This window comes from Buceros rhinoceros, unplaced genomic scaffold (assembly GCF_000710305.1).
Source record: "Buceros rhinoceros silvestris isolate BGI_N320 unplaced genomic scaffold, ASM71030v1 scaffold12781, whole genome shotgun sequence".
In the NCBI taxonomy this organism is placed as follows: domain Eukaryota; kingdom Metazoa; phylum Chordata; class Aves; order Bucerotiformes; family Bucerotidae; genus Buceros; species Buceros rhinoceros.
Window position 1 is genome coordinate 6136 of NW_010393726.1, and position 21375 is coordinate 27510.

At 38.2% G+C, this 21375-nt stretch overlaps 1 protein-coding gene across 1 annotated transcript in view; it reads right to left on the reverse strand.

Moving 5' to 3' along the window:
- The window catches only part of GKAP1 (G kinase anchoring protein 1), a 21047-nt gene extending 4132 nt beyond the window's left edge, over nucleotides 1–16915 (reverse strand). The window contains exons 1-9 of the mRNA XM_010144979.1: nucleotides 16871–16915; nucleotides 15296–15551; nucleotides 13683–13826; nucleotides 6417–6494; nucleotides 4735–4855; nucleotides 3674–3696; nucleotides 2604–2756; nucleotides 2131–2232; nucleotides 174–237 (exon numbers count right to left, since the gene is read on the reverse strand). Coding sequence (XP_010143281.1) covers nucleotides 174–237; nucleotides 2131–2232; nucleotides 2604–2756; nucleotides 3674–3696; nucleotides 4735–4855; nucleotides 6417–6494; nucleotides 13683–13826; nucleotides 15296–15508 — 898 coding nt within the window. The 5' untranslated portion in view covers nucleotides 15509–15551; nucleotides 16871–16915. The remainder of the gene's footprint in view (nucleotides 1–173; nucleotides 238–2130; nucleotides 2233–2603; nucleotides 2757–3673; nucleotides 3697–4734; nucleotides 4856–6416; nucleotides 6495–13682; nucleotides 13827–15295; nucleotides 15552–16870) is intronic.
- Between the last annotated feature and the right edge of the window lie 4460 nt (nucleotides 16916–21375).

Consider the following 21375-nt stretch of genomic DNA (forward strand, 5'->3'; position numbering starts at 1 on the left):
TGCCGTACTGTCATCCACCCAGTTCTGTAGTTCACGGGAGTCACAGCAAATTAATAGCTTCTTGTTCTTTACAGCCCTCTTTCGGTCAAGTTATTTTTTACAAAGTTGCATTGCAAGTTCATTCCATGTTTTAAAAAGAACATTTAAGTTTCCTGATAGAACTCTCTACTTACTTTCACCTTCTTGCATCATCTTCAGAAGCCGTGCATTTCTTGTTTTTACTTCTTTATACTTTGCCTGTTGTAAAGATTGAATTATTACATGTATACTCCACTATAAAAAGTATTCTATAAACTCAGCATGACTTAAGAGTCAGACTTAAAGTTTAAAACGATGACTTCTGCAGCAAGTCTAATCCTAGAATCATTGAGGTTGGAAAGGATGTTTAAGATCACCTATGTCTTAACTGAGCCGCAGCCAAAGCAAGGAATACACAGCAGAAGAAATGGCCTGATAACCGAGACTGGAGAACAAAAGGCAAGCACGAGTCTTAGAGCAAGTCAAAACAAGGAGGTTGTGTCAATGCATCAGCAGTGCAGGAACCACCACTAGTGTGCCTGCTGCATCAAGGGCTTTGTGTTTTCTGCCCTGAAGAGTTACAGCAATTATAACGCACTTCCTAGGTACCAAAATAATATGAACAAGTAGCTGTATTGCTTGGCAAGCAGGACAAGGCCCCGCTGCTCTACAGACTGTTTTATTCATTTATTATGTTACAGTTTTTCCTTTTCAACTCTGTTCACAGTTACTCAAGAACCTTTTTTTTGCTGATTTTTCCAATATGTCTCATATCACCCCCTTTTTAAGTCAGTCTTTTCCTTAACTGGTCACCAATGTCAATTCTAGTCACGTATCTTAGCCGTAAACTTATTTTTTCTGTCACAAGTCAGTTCATTCAGTGTGCTCTTGCAGGTCTTGAAAAAGTTTAATTTCAGACATAAAGAAGCTACTATCTTCCACTTCAAGGATCACACCAGTTAGTTTGAGGATAATGAACGTACATTTAAGCCAGACCTTCCATGGCCATCTCAAACACTATAAAGGTCTCTGGACAAGTCCCTAAAATTAAACAGCTCTACCATTGTCCATCACCTCACCCAGATCCTTATGCATTGTGTTTATTCTGTCAAATGTGATCAAGTGCTTATAGGGGTTAAAAACAAATGGGTTTATGCTTTAAAATTCATGTGGGCATTCCAACTTCAGTACACAGTAAAAACAGCTGTTAAAATTTTAAGTTCATGTCCGTATTACTACCAGTAAAAGTACTTCTTTGACACATGAAAACTCCAAATCTGTCAACCTGCTCAGTCTACATGAAGCAATGAATAAAAATAAAATAATTTACAGTAATTCTATGCTGCTTTACTGTATTTTGTTAGAATGCCAGTTCCTCGTGGAAATCTCGCCCTTTTTGTGCTAGATGCTATCCAGGCTATGCGAACATGGACTGAAAACAAGGAACCACAGACATCTTCCCCAGCTACTCTGGTATACAACAAAACCATGTAATAATTAAGTCTTTTTTTCCTGGTGTGTTTTAGCATATGGTGAATCCGATTTCCAATTTCAAAAGTACGTAATAGGAAAAGAGAACAAAACACAGGACTTCATTCTTTAAAGGAACCTGACAAAATATTCATTGATTTCTTTAACCACTCCAAATACTGCACTGAACCTACAAAAACCCCCAACAATATGTAGCTCTTAAACGCAGGAAAAGCTGAACAGAATTTAAAAAATAAACAGATTAGAGAAAACCCAGGAAAGTCCAACTTCCTGTTCAAAGCAGAGCTAATTTCCAAGGCTGAAGATCTTGCCTAGTCTTAGATTACTTCTTTACTGACCCCAACAATAGCAATACTAGAAAACTAGTAGTGAATGATATGCCACATATTATTTCTGAATGCTTTGTCTTGATTCTTTTGTTTATTTTCAGATGCTTAACTTACTTACCAAGAAAGACTTCTTCACATGGTACTCACAGAGTAATTTGCCCTGTAAACACGTAATCTGTGGCCAGTCAGAAGCGCTTCTACAGATTGGTCACATTTTGATAAATACTTTGTTTCAAATGAATAATAATGTTAATTTTTTTCCTACCATGTGAAGGTATTACCATCTACATACCTCCCACTCAGTTATTGTCTTTTTCAGTTGCTCAATTTCTGCATCTTTCTTTTCAAGCTCGAGCTTTAGTTGTTCCATTTTCCCATCTTTCAAAACACTCTTCTATAAGCAAGAAAACATCCTTTAGTAATGTAAACTTGATGCTTGGGAAAGGCACCTTACTTATTTGTTAAAGAAAAGAAGTTTTGATCAAAACTAAACTATGTGAATAGATACCAAAAGAAAAGCAACAATAAATATTGGCATGTTCTGTGGAGCAAGAGTTATTTCAATCACAAGTGTTTCATGTTAAAAAATAAAGTCATTTAAACACCTCTTTACATAGAGAAAAATATTTGTGTTGGGATTTTTAATTCTTTAATACTGTCATGCTTTTGATTTTGCTTTCTTCTATTCAGGTGCTCCCTTTTGATAACTGAGTAACCTCCATTTGGCAAATTTCCTCACTTCAGAAAGACTGCTGTTCTACATGCCTGCTTGTGTTCGCAAGACGTGCCATTATCTGTTTCACTGTTATCAGTGAGCTGGACTCTCCTTTTCTCTCTTTCAAGTATTCTGTGAACATCATCTTCCAGCCTGCTGAAAAATCTTCCATCGTGATTCGAAGACTGGGAAGAGTTCAGATCCTGTCAAAAGTAAGGACTATGTTAAGAAAGAGTCGTTGTAAGTTCATAGTGAGCTAGGAATCAACATGTTTAAAAAAATAACTCAAGTCATGGAGAACCACTACACCTAGACAGTGGGTCATGCAACACAGCCAGAGTGTTACATCTAGATAGCGCACCATGAGGACACTAATTTCCACCTAGAGAATATGATACCAAATGAAGAGCCTAGAAATTAACAGTTAACTGTTAGCTGATGATGAGATTACACTAAAGCATGAAGTTGGGCTGCAGTAATTTTGCACTAACTTACATTTTATTTCACTGTTAACTATTCTTCCCTCTCAGAGTTTTCATTTTTGTGGACTGCATCACAACACAGTAGTATCACAGTACTTCCTCATCTAATTTGCTTCTCCTCTTTATAGTACAAACTGTATTTTTTAACATGCTTTTAAATTTGCAAGTTGCATCAAAGACTATCTGTAAACTAAGGAAGCAAGAGATAGTTCTAAGAAAACCAGTATTAAGTTGAAGATACAAGAACTGCAGACATACGTCTCTGAAAATCATAACGTGTAACTGACTGTCGCTATGGAAAACCCCCAAATAGTTACCTTCTAAACATAAGGGGTTTTTTTTTAACTTAAACTAGTTTGAATATGGCTTACCTCATGTTTTTTAGCAAGGTTATCTGAAAAGAATGGAAAAACACTACATTAGGAAGCTACTCAAATCCTGTACAGCTGGTTATTGAAACAAGACATTTTGAAAACTGGGGGAAAAAAAACATCTGTTGGAGTTCAACATTAACTCTCCTCTCAAAGGCACAACAAAGTCATTGCTAAAGCATTAGAAGATGGAAAACCCCCAAATAGTTACCTTCTAAACATAAGGGGTTTTTTTTTTTAACTTAAACTAGTTTGAATATGGCTTACCTCATGTTTTTTAGCAAGGTTATCTGAAAAGAATGGAAAAACACTACATTAGGAAGCTACTCAAATCCTGTACAGCTGGTTATTGAAACAAGACATTTTGAAAACTGGGGGAAAAAAAACATCTGTTGGAGTTCAACATTAACTCTCCTCTCAAAGGCACAACAAAGTCATTGCTAAAGCATTAGAAGCCAAGATTGTAGCTGTGTATTACACCAATCCCCGTATTTGCATCTTCTCCCAGATCTTTCAGACTATATAATCAAAAGCAGGATCCCATATTTGTTTGCCTCAGTTAAAGTAGAAGGCTGTATCTTTGATACAGACACTTCAGGAATTTGTTGGTTTGTTTCTTTTCAAGTCTATTTAGACTTTTATAGCATGTATCTCACTGTATACCTGAATGCCTTCCATGCCTTTCATATTTTACTGTGCTTTCAATCTTTTTTCCTTCTAAATATTGTAGATTTAGATAAAAACATTCTTAAAAGAAAACCCTTAGAAAACAAATTACTTTCTTCCTTTTCTAGCATCTAGCTTGATTTCTTCACTAAATTCCAGAATCACTGCGCTATAGACACAGATGAAGAAATTTTAAATATACAAGTTATGCATATAGTGAGTATATATGTTATTTCAATATTTAATCATCTTAAAAGCCAGTATCATAAGAAGTGGCAGTCATTTGCTACTACCCAGGAAACAAGAGAAACTCAGTTGCCTGAGGAGTGTAAACTCAGCAAGACAAAAAACCCCCAAACACTTTGTTTATTAAAAAAAGTCCCATTAAAAGCGTTTGAGAACACCACCCACTGCAGGGATACTACATCGAATTATGTTTTCCTTAACCTCTTCTTTTTTCCTGCTAATCTAACTAGCCCACTGTTACATAATGAACACTTAGTGCGTCCTACCAAGTCTAAATCTAACTGCGACTCATTTGGTGTTTGTTTAAACACAGTGTTAATGAACAGAGACAGGAGGGCATTTTGCTGTTAGCACATACACTACGAAAATTCCAAGGAGAACAGCTCACATGGTATGATAAGGCATACCTATATTACTGTCTGACTGAAAGTCTTTCAGAGACACAGTGAGAGGTTTGTCTTTTCCTTGCTGGTTCTTTTTCTCTTTCTTATTCACAGACTTTGGCTGAGGTGGAGTATTTTCAACATTTTCATATTCCTAGAAGATAAATTCCCACTGGTATAATTTTCTTCAACACCCAGGCTTTATAAAGGAAAAAAAAGTGATAGTGTAGTAAAGGAGATTTGAGCCTAAACAGTAATTTGCAGGCTTCGGATTGGTTTAGAGTGTGCAAGACCTATCAGCAATTAGGAATCCGTTCTGTTCCCTGAGGTAGAGCATTGCTCTTCACCAAACAGCAAATGAACAATCAGCCTAATACCTCCTCAATCACCTGCATTGAATTTTACGAAGAAGCTCATAACCCAAGAACATACAGTAGTCAAATGCAGGGAGGCAGAGTGCTACACAATGCAGGTGAGTACTTCCTTTAAAAGACAAACTGTTCTACTGTGCCGTCTTTTTATTCTCAAAATATGCTTACTCATTTCATACAAGTCAGAGAGCTTTTAGTGTGCAGCAATGCTCTACCGAGTGACCTCACTCCTACGAAAATCAGACAGCTGGTATATGATAGCCATTTGAAACACAGTCCCACCTCCCCACACATCTACATTAACATTCTTATCAAACTCATGTCCCAGCTGTTAAAAAACCTTCAATACTAAGTAGTTTAATTAAGATTTACAATAATCTTTAATATTAAATAATCTTCAAGAAGAAACTGTTATATAGAATGCAAAGATGGAAATTGGAGTGCTTTTCTTTCCATAGAAAAAAGATTTATTCACTGTATTCATGTACTGTATATTTAAAATATACAGTATGTATTTTAAATTATTCAAAGATAATTCTCAAAGAGTCTATAATAACCCATGCTATGCTACTGTGCCTGAAGATTGTCCTCACAAAAACCCCTCAAATTTATCCTTCTTTTTCAAGAGCTATGGTATTCTCCCCTTCAAAAATATTTGCACAAAACAGGCACGTGCTATTTTTCTTTATAATGCATAATTATATTTAAATTTACATATTTTCATAACATTTAATTGGTTCCCGATTTTTTGCAATAAGAAGCAACTTCCTGTTAGAAATGAAAATTTCCTCTAAGCATACTTTTTCAGAACAGTTGTTCAGTCTTAAGAGAAGTAAACAGCAAACAGCAGTAAGCAGCATCCTGACCAGCTAAGACAATGTATACAGCTTGTCAGAACTAAAATTTTACACTCAAAACACAGAAAAGATGTCAGCAAAAATGCAAATGATTCAACCTAATAACTAACACTTTAAAGCTTAAAGATAAGTCAGTGCTTTGATTATCCTGCTCCTCAAGTGTGCTGGATTATTTCTGAAGAAGGTCAAGATCTCTTCTTGTACTCTTAAAATTTCCGTGCATTTATATGCCAAAATTTTGATAAAGTAAAGCTAATTTTCCACCTTTACAGGCCTGTTAAAAACAAACCAACCCACACAACCAATGCCCACTCAATACTACGATATATGATTTCTTTCAAATCCAGTATTTCTCTGAAGTCTTAAGCATCTGAACAGTGTAAGCAAGCAATTTACATGAAGAAAATTGTACTTCTAAGAGTTTTTCTTTAAGAATTCAAGCCTCAGACTTGCACAGCTTTTACATCAGGGTGAACTCTGCAAATACCTTTTTGTGCTCTTCGTATTCCAGTTTGCTTAGCAGCAGTGCTTTTTCAAGATCAGCTTCAAACATTTCAGATGTCAGCTGAAGAAACAAAATTAACACACGGCATGTGACTAGGTTGTTAAAAAAAAAAGGAGAAAAAGCCACCAAGACCACACTAAAATTTCAGTTTCAATTCACCTATCACTACAACTGCCAAAAAGCTGAATTTCACTGATGTGTCCTATGGCATTATTAACAGCTAATATACCTTTTTGGAATGTAAGTAATGAAATATCTTGCTTCGGGAAACTTTGTGATGGATGTAAGTGTAACTTGTGCACAACTTTATGTAATACAGTTACCATCTTGATATTTACATGAGATCTCTTTAAAATATTTTTATTTTTAATCTGAAACATGGAAACCAGACAACATTAAAGGATGGAAATGGACACTGTAAAGCACCAGAAAGTCTAAGCACTCCTCCACTGCACAGAAAAGATTAAGTACACTATTTTCTTCTTAAAAGGAGAGCAGAACTAAGATGACATGAATTATTTCAACATGTTTTTCATTTGAGGAAAGGAAGTATGTAGGTGTACTTGGGAGATGCAAAGAAAATTTGAAGCTTTCCAGGTGTAAGCTGTTAAGAACTAGGAACACCACAACAGGAATGAAGGATGGGCTAGCTCTTCTAAATTGTGTTACAGGAAAGTCGGGAAGTCCAACCTCATCTGCAGCAGGAGTGGAAGGATTGAATTGAGAAGACTTGTTCCAGCCACAGTTCAGTGAAGCCAAAACAGGAGAGTTACCTAGAGAATATATGCTGCGGTTGAGGTAGATAGTGGGTAATCTAAGTGTATAAAAAGCTAATAATCTATGTTACTGTTCACAGCAAAATTAACCATCTGTATTGTTGTTCCGTATGCAAAACTCTGCTCCTTTGATTTACTGTTCTAAGGATTCACTACAATCCCCTTGTGATGTGCTGCCAAATGGAAGCCTTATTCTTCATCATTGCTCTCTCCTTTTCATGCCCCTGAGATAATAATTAGTAAAATTACTTTAACCATCATTTTCTTGTTCTTTGAATTTCAAACTGAGCTCCTTTTCTTTCACTCCAGAATGAACAACAATAGCTGTTATAAGTGAATAAATGACTTCGTTGGTTTTAACATACTTTGCAAGCTTTTTTGTTTATAGGAACCATGTTCTGAGAAAGGCTTACAAGCCCTCATACGCTGTATATGTCACTAGAAGAGAGTCATTATATGGCATAAAAGCACACACATTCTTCTTGTCTGTTAAGGAATTTGTGTTATCAGCCTTGCTTAAGAGAAAAACCAAAGAGTGGCTTCTAGATTTTCCCCACAGTAAACCAGCCCTTTCCAAGCAGCTCTTTGAAATACAGTAAAACAGTGCTCTCAGCATGAACTGCTACCGGATTGCACTCAGACTTTGGGGTGCTGTCACTCCTAGCTTCCCCTTTGGTTTCTGGATAAGCTTAGCATTGATGGATTGCACTGGACCACACTGGCAAGCTTTTTGTAGCTGCGGAGGCAGGAAGAACCACAGTCCCCTGCAATGCCCAGGCTTGAGGTGCCTCAGAACCCCAAAGGGCTGCAGGCATGGCAGTGAGTGGTGAGGTGGGAGGCAATGCCACAGAGGGACCCCCAGGAAAGGGTCGCCAGCTCCTGCCCTGCTTGTTGCCTGCAGTGAGGGGACTGGAGAACAAAGAGAGGGGAGGAAGAGTTATGCAGCAGTCAGAGGTGTTTTAAGTATTTATCAGGATCAGTACTTAGAAGTTCGGTAACTGACAATATTGACTGAAATTCCCCCCCACAAATCAATGAAATGTTTTTGCCTACAGCTGTTGAATCCCATCTGACAATGGTAGTTACCTACCACAAGTTAGTCCCTATAGTCTACCACACTGAAAAACTCAACATGAACATGATTAAAAAGACAGAACGGGGATTCAAAAAAAAGACCACTGAGAAGAGAACAAGTACACACAAAAAATAAGGTAAACTCAGAAAGATGAACTTAGGATTTTCACCTTTGTCTGTCTAGAAGTGCTAATTTAACTCCTGAATAATTATCAAGAATTAGTACTACCATAATATTAACTATTAAATGACTGCACAGAAGTTGCACTCTGTGATCTCTAGTACAACAATACCCCTATCATAATTTACTTACCTGGCAGTCATTCAGTGCAGGGCTGGCTGTACAAAGATCACTACTTCTAAGCAGCAGTGGAGTTGAGAGCTTTAGACCTGAATATTCTCAAATCCAGTCACCACCCCATAGTTTCCCAGGCATATTCAGTCTTGCTTCTATGCATAGTGTGACTGTCTCAGTACACACAGCTGTAGGCTCACTACCATTTAAACCTATCCAAACATCTAGAAACAACTTTTCCTTTGCTTAGGCACTGGAGGGCACAGCCAATAGGCAACCTCTGGAGTGCGTCTAGTAGTTGTAAGAAATTGAGATCCATGCACAAGTCTCTTAAAGCTTTGCTGAAGAAAGACCATGACATTTACATAATAGCTCCATAATTAAGAGAAACGTTGACAATCCTTTAGAAGTGAAGTGCCAGGCAATATGGTAATTTGGAGGATAAATATGAAAAGAGGAACTCTTCATGAACTGAGAGCTGCTCTTCATGGAGCTAACATTTGCAGAAGCAGGGAGATGCTGTTCTCACCACTGCTGAGTACCAGCATCCCTTGCAGCATACCATTTAAATTTCACCTCTTCATTATCAGTATTGTATTACTGGACAAGGGAAACTACAGAGCCGAGAGGCTAGGATTTCATGTCTTCCGAATCTGAAGAACTCGAACTCCTGTCGCTCCTCGCAGATAAGCATATGCCAGTTGCAGCTTGAACATTCCTGCCGATCAGTTTCTCCAAGTCAAAGCAGAGGTGCTTTTATTAAATCTTATAATATTGTCAGCATAACTTAATGACAGGGACAGCAGACTAGTTAAAAGTACTAACAAACATGACACAACCTTGTCTAAACAAGGTATTCTGTCAAACAGCCCTTTCAAAAACCCATCACAGATGTAGAATAATGCTGTTTGGGGTGGGAAGTCTGCATTCTCAAGTCTGCTGAATCCACTTTGCAGCTGGTCCCCTGTCTTTCTGTAAGTTTCCAACACTTATCTTCATCTCCAAAGAATACCTTACAACTCCTTCCTTCTACACGAACCTCCTGGAAGTTTTAACTACCATCTCTTGCTAATTTTAAGAGTAATGCTATTGTGGGCTTCAAGACAGTTTAACTGATTCTTCCTTTAACACGTACCACTCTAACCTAAGTATGGCTTTTCCCTCTACCTTTTATCTCTGCCTTTAATGTAACAAGTTCCTAAAAAGGTATAGATAGACCCTATGAAAGTTACATTCCTAAAGTGGTGGTAATGATACAAGCAGCTGGTACCTGAGCAACAGCTGCTAAGGACTTTAACACCCTCCACACAAGACTTCATTCTCTGTCAGAATTCAAGATGCCATGGGCTGAGAGGAGCAGGACCTCCCTGCTAAATGGCTAAGACAGACAACTTTGTGTCAACAGTACATGTGTACCATGAACATCCCCGAGTACACGTAAAGCATCTTCAGTGGGATAGAATGGTGCAGATGTAAATCACACTGCAGTCAGAGGAAGGGAGAGGGAAGAGCTGGGAGCGTGAATATCCCAAATTTCATTAAGTCAGTTAAGAACACTACACAGAAACTCTAGAAGAATTAATCATAAGCCTTAAACTTCTTACTGTTTGCAACATTAGAGAACAGAATATTGTTTTAGTTATTGATACAGGGGAGTGTGAAACAAAAGCTGCTCATTTATCTTTGTATAGCTCTTACCAGGGCTGGCCTAAACCCCAGTCAGGCCGAATCAACAGAAATTTGGCTATATTTAAAGGTTAGATTGTTGATTAACCTAGAATAGATGAATTTTTATCTGTTTGAAGTAGATGTAGAATAGAATAGAACAACTCAAGTTTCCCTAGGATTTCAAAGGTGATCCTCATCCTGTGACCCAAGCAACCGAGGACTGAGGCAACCGGGATGGATTTGAAAGAAGTGAAATGAATACAAGAATTGCTGAAACAGAGGACTTGAATAGAACTTTTGATCAATGAAGAACGAAAAACTGAGGAGCTATGGAAAACACTGAGGACTTTACCTAGTTACACAATGTTAGAAAAGAAAACTCTATATACTAAGAACATGCGCTGTGTACTTTGCCACTCACTGGGGTGATGCCCCAACTCTGAGTTGCTGAATAAAGCGAGCCTAGAGTTACCCACGAGATTGATTAAATTCTTTCACAAAGCTAGACAAGCGCCTGCCCCATCTCCTCATGAACTGTTTGGATAAAACTGAATGGGCCACATTTTGAGCGAGTGTCAGGAAAAAATGACTTCCTGCCCTCAGTAACGTCTCAGCCCTGAGTCCCTGTGCTCGATCAGCTAGACAGATCGCTGCTCAGCAGATTCGCCTTTTCAGACCTGCTCCAAAGCATATGCTTTTCCTCACTCATCACTACACTCAAAGCATCAAGTCGTTACTATTTGCACCTTATGTAATCCAATTTGCCTTAAGATCAGTTCTTTAAATCAGAGTTGTCTATGGATTCTTCAAATCATAGTCTTACAGAACAGAACGAGTAACAATTTCATAGAAGTGACAGACAAAGGCTAACTCATTACTCTGAAAAATAATGCTACTTTCTTTTGAATGCGTGTCCTGAAATGGAGCTGTTATGACAATTTGGGCGACAAGATTTCAGATAATAGAACAAATTACTACTCAAACTGTTAGTGATAATATTAAATAGAAGTAATAAAGCACAGCTGTTGATATTGAAGGCTTATGGTTCTATGTGAGACAGTGGTGGTTACTTCCTAATTTTGATTTCAGGTCACAAGCCCTTTACTGCTTTACTAGTAGGCTACTGTGGAAATCAGTGAGGACTCACAGGCTTTCAGTAATTCTCCTGAGGAGCCTAAAAACGCATATGCCATATTAGACTAAATTCCTCACTGTTTTGACTTGCGTCCTTCTTTCCCCCCTCATATAAGAAAAAAACCCCCACAATCTAAATTAATACCTGCCCGTGCTGTAATACATGGTCAGAATCTACAGCAAACCAAGAGTTTTAAAAGGAAATTTATTATGCCTATTTTATTAATAATATCCTATTGAGACTTGCAGTCCGTATATATGCTTTGAGCTGTGGCAAATTGTTTGATTGTGATTCCCATCTCAGAACAACATGTAGCAATTTCCCCTTCCACCCATCACATTCCAGTATTACATTTTTATGAGTTTCTGGATGAAGTCAAAAGTAACTTTAAAGCAGTTTGGGCAACTTTTTGGCACTTTGAAGTCTAAAACCCAATGCTTTAAGCCATTTATGAACCAAAAAACGCTCAGTCTAACTGCCATGCTTGCCTCAAAACCTATAGTGTCAAAGCCATACAATAACTTAAAATGATTATTATTTCATGTTTACAAAATATCAGCAGTGCAACAATGCAAAATCATGCCAGTGTCAACCATTTTACTGAATGTTTTCTGTAGCAAAAGCTAAGCTAGCACAGGATTTGTAGGAAAACATATTCACAGTCCACACTGTACCTCTAAAATGTCACATATATTTCAATTATGGTAACTGAAGTTATTTTTAAAATAAAAGAATCTTACAGCAATTTCATAGCTATATGTCAGTAAGATCAAAACTGGTAAGGATTGATTACAACTGAATTTACTTTGTCTGACCATTTCACCACTTGGTAATTAGACTAATTTTTTTACACCTGAAATAATTGCTTTGTACCACACAGAATAAGAAAGCTGCAAGTGCTGAACAAAGTAAATCTATAACTTAAAAACCTATTTCTGAAGATAACGAGCTCTGGAAATTTAAGATGATTATTAGATCCACTGCTAGGAAAACCATGTAGAAGCCTGGAACGTTAAGAACTTGATTATACTCTGTTTAAGGAGACACCTATACCAAGGCATGAGCAACAGTGAGAAATATTGAGGACAGTGTCCAAATGTCCATTTTTGTCATTATGGCTTTCTGCACCATGTCTTCAGTGTAACTAGAAGCAGTTCAGCACCATTTTTTGAAGAGACATAAGTTGAAAATTTTGCTGTAAAAGTACGTAACACCCTAGTAGCTGCCAGCGTAGAAGCTCAAAAGCTTCTTGAAACACTTTAACACTAGCTGGTGTCACTTATTAACAATTTGTCTTCAAAAACTTTGAGCCAAGTTAAATACTCCGAAAGGCATCTCCAAGTATAACAAGACAGCCCAAACTATCATCCGCAGTGAATGAGTGCATAGCAGACAATTATGTAAAAGGAATCTAGGAAAAAGTGTACCAAAATATTCTGTTAAGCAGCATATGAAAAAAGGCACTAAAACAAATTCTTTTTGTTCATCTATGCTATTTTTGCCTAAAATAGTTGAACCGCAAACCATCCATGACATTCCTGAATGCAAGCAAGGAACCAAAAAGGCGAGTTTTAACTCTGGAGTACTCTTCCTAACTGACATCACTGCCCTGTATTTGTTCAAGGTAAAGATTATTTTACTGTTTTGAATTAAGTGCCTCGCATGGTGTAATTTCTGCTTGTGGTAGCTTTGGCAAGAAGAAACACAGTGAAAACATTCATACAGGCACAGCAGGTCTTTTCTTTGTCTCTATTATATTCTTCAAGCATTAATGAACCTTGCTAACAATATTATTAGCAAAAAGATGTTCCAACATCAAAAAAACAGAGGTTCTTATGCTGACAGGACTACCCTAGGGTGCTAAAGGACAGTCAACACTCAAAGCACAAGTGTTCTTTCATACCTAGAAAGAAACTAGTTATTTCACGCCTAACATAACTTAGCAAGCCTGGCCTATTATGGTTCCATATTGCATATCCATACACTGCTCTATCAAAAATCTCCAGCTTTGGTCCCACCACAGCATTTTACCATTCTGCCATGGTAATACTTTTACTTGTCCAAATGACAGAAATTCCTCTCACCAGACTCCACTATTCACAGTCCAGCTATGAGGTGTGTAAGCAGCTCTAAACTACATCTGACAGAAGATGTGGCCTGAATTTCCACTGAACCTATCCTTCTACGTGGCAGTACTTTGTTGCTTCCTCTCTGGGCATCTCTCTCTGTTGATGAGACTTAACTTCATGGAGAAATGTATTTCAGGCAATCCAAAGACACCTAAACACAGTAAACTGTACCTGCTCGTCCCTTTGTCTCCACTCCTGCCAATTTTCTTCCTGGGAATCCTTCTGCATGGCAGTCTGTAGTTTTTGTTCGTGCTGAGATAGACAGCCTCCATGTGAGGATTTCTGAGGAATCTTCTTAAAAGCAAGGTTTCTGAGCTGAAAAACAATTATTTTTAACATTGATTGAAATGTTGACAAGTATACAGAACTGGACTATAGAAAATAGACTGAAAAAAAGGCATTCAGACATATGACTGAGTAAGGTACTTACTCTGTAGTTAGGGATAAACTTTTCTTTAATCACATTTGATATACATACTATAGGGTACAATTACAGGAAAGTGGGGAGAAGAAACAGCACAGGCGCATAACAAAAAACAATAAAAGAGTAAATACATACTACCAGCTGAAAATACTTCTAACAAATCTGAAGAGCTAACTTGTGTTCAAAGTTGTTTTCCCTCCCCTCCACATAGTCCTTTGCTTTGCTACTGTCTCACTTGCTGCCTGCGCTAGCACTACAACCTCCTCTTCCTTCTCCAGATCACAGTGCCAGTACGGGCCATTCTGATCTATAATTTCGGTAGAGTATAGCCATGGTACATGCTGGGTGGAGAAAAATGAGTCAGCCCTTACTTGACTCTCTGCCATCACAAGAATAAGTAGCATTTCCATGCAAATGAGTTTCTGGAAATACAGGCAATGCATATGCATGCACACAATTATCTTGATGGCCTTAAAAGTTTTCATGGTGTTAAGGCAGACAAAGAAACATCTGGGTATGCTTACTGAAGACTTCCACACAAAAAGAGCATCAAGCTGAAAAAAAAAAATCACTGAGCATTACTGTAACCACTAAAATCTAAGATTTTAAGTTCAATAAACACTAAAAAAAAAAGATGGGCTTGGGGGTTTTTGTTTGTTTCACATACTAAATTTCATAAGAGATGTGTACAGTTTCAGGCAGAAAAGTCCTCAGATCGTTAGACACAGCAATCTAGAACTCCAGTTCCCAGAATCTTGGAACAATTCCGTCTCACTTCTTAATTTCCACTTCATCTGAGGTTTATGAATCCCAGTGTCAGAAGATCATCACTTCTTCACTCTGCCCCACAGCTCACAGAAAAAAAAGAAGGGGGGGCCACTCTAGATGTAATAGATTAAGGCACTAGAGTGACAGATAGATCTGAAAATTACAACTTAGGAAACCAGATTTAAGGTCTTCAGACAGGGCAGGTAGGTCTAACTAACCTGGGAAAAAAACCCCAAACTTGAAAGCTCCTCTGAATTTTAAGATGCTGGCAGTCCAAACAGGCAGCTAGAACTGATGATGTACTAACTTCTGTCTCCTACCAATTACCTTTTAGAGAGGTCATGTCCTTCATCAGAAATTAGTAATTGAAGCGGAGCTGTTCAAGATAAAAACTAGCAATTTATTCTCATAGGAAGTTTAACTTGTATAGTAGAGAGATTCTACTTTATATAAGGAATTCTTAATAAAGAAAAAAACTGCAGTTTCTATGACTACATAGCATTTCTTTTATAAGAAAACAAAAGAGTGACTTGTTGGGGACAGTAAAAATTACTTACCAGCTAACAACCTCACCCCCCACTAAAAATATTACCTCATTGGCCTCACTCTGCTGCTGTTCTTTCCTTTTTCTCCTTTTCTGCCTTTTTTTCTCATTTGCAGATGATCTTCCCCCTGAAGCTTGAGATCTACTGGCACCTTGTCCACTTCTTCCTTTTCCATGCTCTGAATCAGAATCGCTTTCGACTTGTAGTAAAGCAAAACGAGATGCAGTGGTAGGAACTGAACTGATTACAGTAGATGCCATTGTCACGTCTGCAATTCTACTGGTTTCTTTTCAGTTACGATTCCTAGGAAAGTAGCACAGAAATAATAAATAAAACAATGTTTGGCCAAACAATCAATAATTCTTATCTGTTAGCTGCAGGATTAGCATGAAAAACCCACAACACTCAGTGTTATTTCTTTTTACTAAGTTGTATTATCTTAATTACTCAAACAAGAACTACAGAAGAAAAGAATAACAAACAACAGTTAGTTTAGGTTAATACGTCTGCTCCTGAGCAATTATGTTTGACAGGAAAAACAAGTAGAAAGCTCTGAAAGACACTGGCCTTCATGATCTAGAGAGGAAAAACACACAAGAGAGAAACAGTTTCAGATGCCATCGCTGAAGCCTGACAAACACATAGTTTTGAGAATGAAAGCAAGCAGACATGCATATGCAGGCTCCAGTTTGGCATTTCTTTATTTTACAAGTAGCATCACTTTGTTCCAAGCCACTGGAGATGCAGTAAGCAGTTTTCTCCACAGGAAGGCAAACCCAGTGCTCTGGCTAGTACTGTCCTCAAACATCAGGCTCACCTGTTCTCACAGCACTGCACAGAGAATGGTCTGGGGGGAGGCAGAACTGGGAAACACACTTACGCCTTCCACTGCCCCCCCGTAGCTATAACCAATGTGTCTATCCCTGTGACGCCACTCCATAGCACAAGTCATTTATCTAGTGTAAAAGTTAAAATTTTGCCAGAAGAATTTTTTACTAACTGCAATTTTTCCATACAAAGTTTAGTTGTTTAGGAGAAGGTTCAAAGGAACGTTACTTCATCAGAGATTACAAATTTCACAGAAAACATCTAAGTATCTACGACAGAGAGGTGTGATGAAATCATACACACTTTTTGAAAGCACTGTTCAAAAGTAATTCTTAAACTTCGGCAACTGTGAACATAAGAAGCTGTGTCTGCTTAGATTGTCTACAAATGTGCTGCTTGTCATCTACTATTAGAGAAGAACATGAGACTCTCTTGAAATTTCAAGAGATTGTTTTTATGGCGAAACTCCAGGCTTTCAGGGACAGTCCTGTACAGGCGCTCTAGAGATGCTCAGGCATAGCACTATTTTGTGTTGATATGTTACTAGTGCTTTGGTAAATGATCACTGTTGTGACCATTACCCAGAAGATTTACCAAAAAGGAATTATTACCTCTCATTTCGGAGAGGGAAAAGAGAATAAACAAGCAAGCTTATACTCTCCTTATTTAAGTTTGCAGTGAACAGTATTCTTCTCATTCAAAAGCTAACCTACTCTATTTCTCTCAAAAAAAGGTCAATGAAGCTGATCATATCCTAAGAATAAAACAAATTTGACATAAAATCAGAAGTCTACCTGATGCTGATGTTCAGTCTCTCTGCTTCGACCACAACCACAGATGTAAAAAAACCCCCACAACAGTCACATTGAAAACACAGTAAGTAATTACTACTTGTTGCTTTCTTTAAATCACAGGGTAAGTTCGGATTTTCCTGGATTTGTGGGTATGTTTTAAAATGCATTTTAAAATGCATTTTACACTTGTCCTGTTTAGGAGATTAGTTACAGCAGAGATGTTGTGCTCTTACCACTTGAAGATGCAATAAGTTAAAACCTGAAACTCAGAGAAAAGATTTAAAAACCATCTTCACAGAAAACAGCATAAAAAGGTAAGTGCTCAGTCACACTATAACACGAACTTACAATACTGGATGATGCTCTTGGCACTATACCACCCTAAAATAGACTCAACACTGGAAGTTTGCAAACTCTCTACTGTATTTGGCTTAGAAATAAACTAGTGTACTACAGGATTAAATCTAGTTAGGCAAGAGCTTGGCACTCCTAGTCTCTATTTCCTTATTATGATGTATTTGGGTCTTCACATAACTAGATAATGAGCATGAAATAGTCTTTATTCAGTTGTCAGCTGCTAAGGTGCCAAACGCTTCCTTTTGCCCCCAAAATTTGAAAACACTTCATATTTTCAGGGTGAAGGGAGAGCAGCTAGATCCTTTGAAAATAGAGTTTAACAGAAAACATCATCAAGACACCATTGTTAGTCACTCCAGAACAATAGGTAAAGTCAAAAAGTGTTTGGGTTCAGTTAGCCACAGCAGCTGAAGCTCTACATCACTACGAAAGATGGCCAAAAACTCCTCTCTCCCTTTTCAACAAATATAACAAAAGTACAACACGTGCTTTCTGACTGTTGCTCCATGCAATTACATGCCCATCTGACAAGCATATTGAGCAAGTACTACCCATGGAATTCTGGTGTTATAATTCACTGAAATACTTCATTAACAACATGAAATCAATTTACAGCAGTTTATTCCCGATTTACATTTGTTTCCACAGAACAGAAGAAATGAGTTTGTTGAGGAAACTGCAAATACGGGAGATTATAGATTATTTTTCAGTTAAGTGTGTAAGAGCTGTTAACATTGCTAACCCAGTAGGACACTTCAATACACCCGTTTGTATTACAGCAGCATCTAATCATCCCGCCTCTGCGACACTTAAAGACAGATCCAGTGATTCTCTGAGGCCTGCCATCATGCCATGCTTCATATTTTAACACCACATCTGGAATGTGGACAGACAAATTTTACCAAGCACCTAATTCTTCAGTTCTGAGATTTAACTCCCCATCCCATTTTCACCAAGGGGCTGATCTCAACAGCTTTCAGGTGAGCACAGATGCTTGCCACCCCTTTTAAAAAGTTTTTTTTCCTCCTTCAACAGAGATTTATAATTTGTGTTCCTTATTATTATAGATATGAACAATCTTATAAAATTAAAGCATTGACATCCCTGAGCTTGAGGCTGTGCTCAAAGAGGCTTTTTGATCACACAAAAGAAGCATCACAGTGTTCTGTAATTCTGCAGATTAAACTAGGAACTGAAAAATCATTTCAACCTTTACAGTGGTTTCAGAAGTTTGGTGGTCTCGGAACCATTATGCATTCATAACAGTCAGTTCACCAAAGCCTACTACAAGACAATTCATTTCCTTATGGTGAGGAGTGCAGCAAACATCTCCAAGAGGAGTAAATGGAAGCAAAGTGCGCCTGTAGCATCTGCACAACTCATTAACACCTCGGGTGAGACCGCAAGTTAAAAACAGCCCAAATGAACATCAGAACTTGGGAGTTGTTTCAGTGTATGTCATACACTGGCACTACTCACACGCTTCTGAGAAGAGTTTCTCTAGCGTACTAAGAGAGTTCTTAACCATCCATTCTGATATTAATGAAAAGATCACCAATAATGGATTTCAAAGATGCAGCATCACTACGGCATTGGTACACAGGCGGCACCATTAAGTGACCAGTTTCAAAACTTTCTCCTTTGCACACCACTAGCAGGCTATTAGCTCCAACTGTCTCTGCAATCTGTTTCAAACTATAAAAGTCTGTGAGAAGAGTTCCTACCACCAAAATGACATATTATTTAGACTTATGTATCAAAAACAAGCATGATATAGTGTGGCTAGCAAGTAGTAATTTTCTTCGTGCTCTACTCATTCCTAGCTCATGCTCTTCTATAAGTCATGTCAGCCTACATGAATGGATTATTTTGGAATTTGATGTTAAATCAATAGATTATACCAAGCTGGTCCCATTTACGAAACATACAGTATTACTCCAGCATGTCAGATACAGTGATTGGTAAGCACAAACCACTCACTCTACCTTAAGTTCTTGGTAAACAAGGAGGCATATTTAGAAAGTTAAATTGTGAGATGACTAAAAAGAAAAGATATCTTTTTAACTTCAGTTCCCCGAAGTGTACTAAATATGTGTGGCTAGCAAGTAGTAATTTTCTTCGTGCTCTACTCATTCCTAGCTCATGCTCTTCTATAAGTCATGTCAGCCTACATGAATGGATTATTTTGGAATTTGATGTTAAATCAATAGATTATACCAAGCTGGTCCCATTTACGAAACATACAGTATTACTCCAGCATGTCAGATACAGTGATTGGTAAGCACAAACCACTCACTCTACCTTAAGTTCTTGGTAAACAAGGAGGCATATTTAGAAAGTTAAATTGTGAGATGACTAAAAAGAAAAGATATCTTTTTAACTTCAGTTCCCCGAAGTGTACTAAATATATTCAGAAACATAAGATCCTTCAATGCCCTGAAGTGCTTCGGTCTAGTTTTAGTTATGATGAAACCAAGTAATAAAAGCAACACACTCATGTGGCATTACCTTCACTCAAACGTTACTCACACTTCCCCACCTGCTGCAGGTGAAATAACTTTTGAAATACTCAAGTTTTAAAAGCTCTGCTGTCAGCTGTCCCATAGGTGTACGAAGAAGAGTTTAGCACCCATCCACAAGCTTATTTTTTCTGAGCATCAGCAGCTTTCGGGCCTGAGTGCAGCTTTGCACATATGCACGAGCTACTGTACTTGAGCAGCACGTGTTCTAGCACCTCTAACAAGTGAGCGGGATATCATGACTTAGGGACCTCTAGTCTGATGCCAGCAGGACACCTTTAAGCATCTGTGAAATAACCACATATTTCAGAGGCGGAGCTTTACTATTTCGAGGAAAAACTGCTGAAGAATATAACCCCTTTCCTATTTAACAGCCTTCATCATTATAAACCACCAATAACAGAGCAGATTTTTAGAAAGCTTTGAAAATAGGGTATTGCCACGCTAAAGCTTCTTCCCACACACAAGCTACTTATTTCTACCACTAAAATACATTTGTACGATAATCTACAATCAATATAGCTTCTGGCAAACACCTGAAGAACTGACTGACTTCAGTACTTGCTTGTAAAACTGAAATAACTCGAACACACGATACGCATTTGGAAATGAAGGAGCACGTCCACTCGCTACTGGCACTGCCCAGCCTTTGCCCCTCTGCACGTCACATCTTCGGCTTTCCCCATTTGTACATTTACCACAGCAAGCTCAGACCACTGCTTCACGTTGCTGCATTCACAGGCAGCTCGGCCAGGCCCTCCCAGCGGGACAAGCTCTCTCCGTTTATGCCATCTGATCCAAAGCTATAAAACAGCATTAAACTGCTCTAAATCCTTAAAATTACATAAAGTCAAGTCACCAGCTTGCCAATGAGTTTCACAAGTAACTTTAGGGGGGAAAAAAAAACCAACAAACCAACCAACCACAAACAACTACCAAAAAAAAAAAATCTACTTGAAAACTACTTGAATTGCAGTGCTGGCAGAGACAGCAGAAATAAACCCGAAACAGGCAAGAGGCCCTGCACGGTTTGAGAGAAGAACAGGGTGAATTTACTGCTGTGCTTTGGAAAAATTAAGGGTTTTTGAAACTTTTTTTCTAAACTTGGGATTAAAATGCAGAAGAGGTGAGGCAAGCCTGACTTCACTTTAAGCACAGGATGCTGACTGATGGTGCGATCTCCCTTGCTTTTCTCCCCGTGATTCCCATCCCTTCCCCATGCCACCAAAAAAAAAAATTACTGGAGGAAATTAGCTAAGATTCTTAAAGCTGCAGCTCCTAACTTTAGCTAGCAACTTTCATCTAACAGACTTTGAAACTTCACACCCGATCTACTCTGCGTAACTAGTGCAAAACTAGCGTTAGTAATGCAGTAACTAGCATTCTTTGATAGCAATACATATTAGTAACCGTAAATAACCACATCACCAGCGATCAGTAGGTGCCAATGACGTTTTGGCTTCTAATTACAACCCTAATTTTTGCTGTAGCCCAATTTTTTAAATTAACGCACTAGTCTCTTCAACACACAGCACAAGAAGCACCGAGCCCGTCCTGTCCCACGGGAGGCTGTAACAAACGGGCAGATTCCCACTCACACACTCGCACCCCGCCCCGTTCGGGGCGCGA